This window comes from Vombatus ursinus, unplaced genomic scaffold, assembly GCF_900497805.2.
Source record: "Vombatus ursinus unplaced genomic scaffold, bare-nosed wombat genome assembly UNPS02014794.1, whole genome shotgun sequence".
NCBI classification, from domain to species: Eukaryota; Metazoa; Chordata; class Mammalia; order Diprotodontia; family Vombatidae; genus Vombatus; species Vombatus ursinus.
Window position 1 is genome coordinate 12,638,219 of NW_020954572.1, and position 5,829 is coordinate 12,644,047.

General features: G+C 36.0%; 1 protein-coding gene across 1 annotated transcript; it reads right to left on the minus strand.

Moving 5' to 3' along the window:
* Positions 1-884: 884 nt before the first annotated feature.
* Positions 885-3,422, minus strand: GPR33 (G protein-coupled receptor 33). Its single transcript, XM_027869832.1, is given in 3 exon segments — positions 885-920; positions 922-1,935; positions 3,362-3,422. Coding segments are annotated over 2 exon segments (1,026 nt in total). The 5' UTR covers positions 1,912-1,935; positions 3,362-3,422.
* Between the last annotated feature and the right edge of the window lie 2,407 nt (positions 3,423-5,829).

Below are 5,829 nucleotides of genomic sequence, written 5' to 3' on the forward strand. Positions count from 1 at the left end.
GCCCATGAAAAATGAGAGGAAAACATCCTTTGTATGTAGAGGAAATCCTTTGGCAGGGTTCAGGTTGTGCAGGCCTGGTCTAGAACTAAGTTTGCCTTCCTCCCTTCCCCTGTGATCTTTTGAATATACTTCATCTTTGTACAGCTTCATTTATTTATTTATTAAAGTTTCCCCATTTTTTTTGTTCTTTTTGCAATATTTTATTTTTCCCAATTTCATGTCAAAACAAATTTTAACATTTTTAAAAAATTGTGATTTTAAAATTCTCTTTTTCCTTCCCTCTCCTCTTCCCTCCCTGAGATGATAAGCAATTTGATATAGGTTATACATGTACAATCATGCAAAACATATTTCCATGTTAGTTATGTAGTGAAAGAAAACAGACCAAAAAAAAAAACCACAAAAAAAGAAGTGAAAAATTATAGCTTCTTTTATTGTTAATTATGTTCATATCGCCATCTCTGCCAGTAATATAGTTCAGGTGCTGCCTAGAAAACTAACTGAAAGAGAGGACTCCAGTCAATTTCCCCATGGCTAGGGTATTCCAAATAAGAATAGAGATCTATGCCTGGCTGTGACATTTAGGAATCAGTATTTCTTTAGTCCTAATGTCAAAGATTACACAAAGGTAGCTCAAATAGGAATCATATTTGAGTATTTAGTTTATTTACAGTGTCACTTGTTGTTTGTCTTCCAGGGCACCTGATTAACAAAGCCAGAAGTATTGAACTTAAATTGCAGGAAACTCAGCCCTCCCCCACCCCCCCTCCCCCCCCCCCCAAAAAAAGGGAAAGAGAACACTTTCTGGGAGAAGATGTGTTTATTTTGGGATGAACAAAAAGGAAGAAAGCCTTTTTTGATATTTTTGCTTGGGGATTCACAATTTAAACTGACTTTATTGTACTTAGGTTTTGGGACTGGCTCTAAGGAAGACTTCTCATATAGAACTGACTCAAATAAAGCAACAATAGATTGTTTGAAAACCTTCTTGAAGTTCTCTCCAATAAATAGATAAAATGTGGGAGAAAAGAATGTGTTAAATGAAACAGTAATGGCTGTAAGTATTAGAGTTAGTTTTATGACTAGTGTGTGAGTCTCATTGATAAGTAAACCTTGGTAGACATGGTAGGGCATCCAGCAGACAAAGAAAGAGCTAATAAAGGTCACCATAACCTTAAAGGGTTTGCTAGACTTAACCAGGCCCCTTTGCTTCATCTTCTGGGCTACTCTACCATAACAGAATATAATGGTGAATAAAGGCAGAAGAAAACCCAGCAAGAGGCGGCTAATGAATAAGGTTATGTGGACCCCTTTCCTCAATGCCTGGGTCTCCTGGCTTTTCCAGCTATTGAATAAAGCATAGTTGTTTTTGCAGGTCACTACTCCATTTGTGTCTTTTTGAGTCTCCCGGAATACCAGATAGGGAATGCTGAGGACGGCGGCAAAGATCCAAATCCCGATGAGAGTGATGGAAGCCCAATGATTGTTTCTGTGTTGCTGTGACCATACTGGATGAAGAGTAAGAACATAGCGATCAAGACTGATGGCACACAGAATAAAAACAGAGGCAAACATCCCCAAGGAAAAGGTGCTATTGAAGATTTTGCACATGGCAATCCCAAAACTCCAGTGATTGCCTTGAAGGTAGGAGGTGACCTTGAAAGGCACAATCAGTGCAGAAATAAGATATGAAAGAATGAGATGGAAAAATAAAAGAGTATTGACTGTCTTTTTCATCTTGAATCTTAGCACCCATAGATAAATTCCATTGGCTGTGATACCAAGAATGAATGAGATGGATGAGAGAAGGGCAATCACCAGGTTAGTTACTGAGGGAGGAGCAGGGAAACTGATGTTTCTTCTTAGTGTGGTCATGCTGATCAAGTAATCAGTAGTATTATTCAGATCCATAACTTCCTGTGGCACTGTGGGTACCTGGGATGAAAGGAAGGAAGAAAATGAGAAAAAAGAAACTATATCCAGAGGTGTTCTTAAAACAGAATTGCTGAGAATGGGCTAAATAAGTCAATAAGCATTTATAATGCTTATCGTCAATAAGTGCTTACTTGTACCAGGTACTATGTTAAATACTGAGGATAAAAACATACCACTCTGTGTATATTACAACCATTGTACTCCATTCTTCCCATGGATGCTATGTGTGTTTCTGTGAGGGTTTGCCTTGGACTTATGGGGAGAGTGTTTTGTAACTACTATTCTTGTTATGTGTTTACTAAAAGCCTCACTCTCTCCTCTAGAATCATCGAAATCCAATGGCAGGACAAAGTCAAGATGGCTGGCAATGGTCCAGGATACAGTGGGGTGGCCTTGGCTTTTCTAAATTAAGGTCTTTCCCAGGTGTCAGTTTGTCTGGGATGATGCCCATTCGGTAAGTAAGGGCTAGGTAAGAATTGAGATAAAAGATGGCCTAATTTATTTGGGAGGGGAAGATCCTCATAGTTTCTGACCAGAACAGAAAACATTTGCTATTTATACTCATTCTCAGACTTCAAAACCTAAACAAAGAGCCACAGAACTTGGCCTTGGACCTATTTTTGGCCGTTCAATGAAAGCCAATGAAAGTGATTTGGGTTTAAATGCTAGTCAAGTGGCTCTATTTGAAACACAGTGGGCTTTTTAAAAGCTTGTTTTTTTCAGAACTATATTTCAAGAAATCATAAATGGAAACTGCACAGGGCAAAAAGTAAATTGTCCTGGCTTTTTGGAAAAAAAAAAAAAGACAACAAAATAAATAATAAATAAAACCAAATAAATAATCCAAAAAATCTACACCCCAAACCACAAAATATCTTACAAAATATAAGTAACTAAAATTATGTTCCTATGGACAGAACATCTACATGAAATGATATAGCACCCCAAGTGGAAGGAGGGACCACATGTGGCAAGGGAAGAAGAAAAAGGAGAAGGAGAAAGAAGACAAAGAGAAAAAAGGAGGAGGAAAAGGAAGAAGAAGAGGTAATAATAATAATAATAATACTAGCAGCATTCTCCAACTTCTACTTTAGTTGCCAGGTTGGGTCCCCACAGGGAAGCTACTACTGCTCTCAGAGTTATAGAGATAACTCTGATGTGCTCCTCCTCCTTTGGTCCTGAGTGCCAAATGTAGCAGTCTCCATGGATGACTATCCAGAAGTCTCAATTACTTTTTTTTTACCAGAGGTATTTGCTCAGATAATATGGTAGAGATAGTTGATCCAAAATATTCTCCTAAAAACATGGTTTGCTCCATTCCACAAATAGACATAGCATCCGTGAGAGTAGTAAACTTAAACTCAGACCATAATAGTAGTAAGGTACGTGTGTAAGAAGAAATATATATGACAATAGTTTAACTCACAACACCTGTTCTGGAAGTCCTTTCTGTGCAGAGACCTCATGCAGAACCCTTTGTTTGTCCTTCATTCTCAAAGAGGACCAGTGACATCACGCGGGTGAATTGGAATTAGATTTAAGTGAGGCAGAACTGCACAAAGTCATCAACCTCACTGTCTCATCCAGAGTTGTTGACGTCCAGTGGCAAAACAAAGTCAAGAGATTCAGCGATGGAAGGTAGCCTCAGAGGGGAAGGCATTAACAACTGGGGGTTCTGGGAAAGAAACAAATGATAGCATTATATTAAAAGTACAAATAATAATAACATAATAATGAGAGGTTATTGCATTATAATTGGCTAAGGTCCACTGCATTGAGACTAGAATAATTTGAGCAATAGAAAAAAAAATTCTGAATTACTGTCCCACTGAGGAAATACATTCCAGGAACCTCTTATAGAGGAAATGAAAGAAATATGAAAATCGAAGGACACAAAAGTAAAACTAGTTTTCTCAGTATTTGGGCTGTTTCAGTGAATTTTGCATCAACATTTAAGAGAACTAAAAGTTATTACATACTGTTATCAAACCAGACAGTTTTGCTTCTTGACAATCATGTGATGTCTATTTTAAGAACTGATCATATTGTATTAGGCTAATGTTACAACATATTATAATAATATTAGTATGAATAACATAAGTAAATGTTGCTAATATTATGTACTAATATTTAGTTTTTAATTGTGAGTTGATACAAGAATAGGGTAAACCCTTTTATAGCATTGGATTACCCAGCATCCACCTAGAGTGCATTGATCACATATTTATAAGAGTGAAACTGAGGACCTGAAAGATTATTAAAGTGTCTTCTAAATCTTAAAAGAAGAATGAAATTATGTTTAGTATAGTTTAAATTTATTTAATTTAATTCAAATGATTAAATTAAATTATTTATATTTAGTTGCATTTCAATTCTATGAAAATAAACATATATATATAAATTTCTCTCTTAATAAGAATATTTGATTAACTTAAGTACTCCATTTGATGCTGACTATGCTGATTAAAAGGAAGTTTGTAGTAATATCATAAATGGGAATCCATGACTACACTGAAAATGTAGTAGGAAATATAATATGTATTATCCCTGAGTCAACAAACTGTATATTTGCTTTTTGATCACCCTAATTAAAGTGGATATAAGTGATGTTTTTTCACTGAGCAGAAACATTCTGTGCTTATATATAGGGAAAACAAATATCTGACCTACCCACAATCTTGTTGTTAGTAAGTGGCAGTGCTGATCCTTGAACTCAGTTATCTTTGCTCCAAATCCAGCACTCTGTCCATAATAAACATAATGATCTTGATATTAATATAATAATTACAAAATACAGGATGTCTCAAAAATCTTAGTGCAGTTTCAAGATCTAATAGCTTAAAACTTCACTAAGACTTTTGAGACATCCTATATATAATTATATTCTCAACAGATATAAGATTATATTCCATGATTTAGAAAACCTATTATTGTAGTCCAAAAGAGTATCTATGTTAGAACTTGGGCTAAAATAGTTTATGTTATTAATGAAACCTTTACATATATATATATATATATATATATATATATACACACACACATCTATTCATGCAGTGACATAAAGTATTTATTTGAAGTCTATTTCAATGCACTATTTTACTGAACCTAAAATTGATGATGATGATAATAATAATAACTAACATTTATATAGCACTTACCAGGAACTGTGCTATGTGCTTTATAATTATTATCTCATTTGGTCATCATAACAATCCTGGGAGATGGGTGCTATTATCCTTATTTTACAGTTGAGAAAACTGAGGCAAACAGAGGTTAAATGACACAACTACTAAGTATCTGAGGCCACAGTATCACCTAGCTGCCCTCTAGCATTTAGCTTAAGACAATAATGTTAATGATCACCTTGGCTCTCCAAGGCATAAAATTCATAGATTTTTTTCTCTCAAAACTCTCTGCTAGAAATGTTTCCCAGGCATAAGTACTCTTATCAGTGATGTCAGTGACACATTTTGTATGACCCTTCCCACCTTTCTTCTTGCTGTCACCTGAGAGTTCCCTTCCATATTCAAGAACTTTGAAATTCCCTTATCTGACCAAAATCTGTTGTCATTCCACAGTTTCCCTTGAAACCCCAAACCCTGTTCTTTGTCTTCACTGACCTACAATCTCTCCACCCATCAGTTCTTTTCCAGGTTATCACTGGTACTGGTTATAGGCTCCTTCCTTCCTTATCTTGATCTCTTGGTGAACCTGGTCAACTCTACACTGTCCTCTTCTCTCTAGTCTCCCATCTCCTTATTTCTGCCATGCCATGTCTCAGCCTCTAGGCCTCTTATACCTTCCTCCCTCCAGCTATTGTATGCAATCCAGTGACGCTAGTCTCCTTGATGTTTCAATATTTTCACTGACTGTTCCCCATGCCTGGAATTCTCT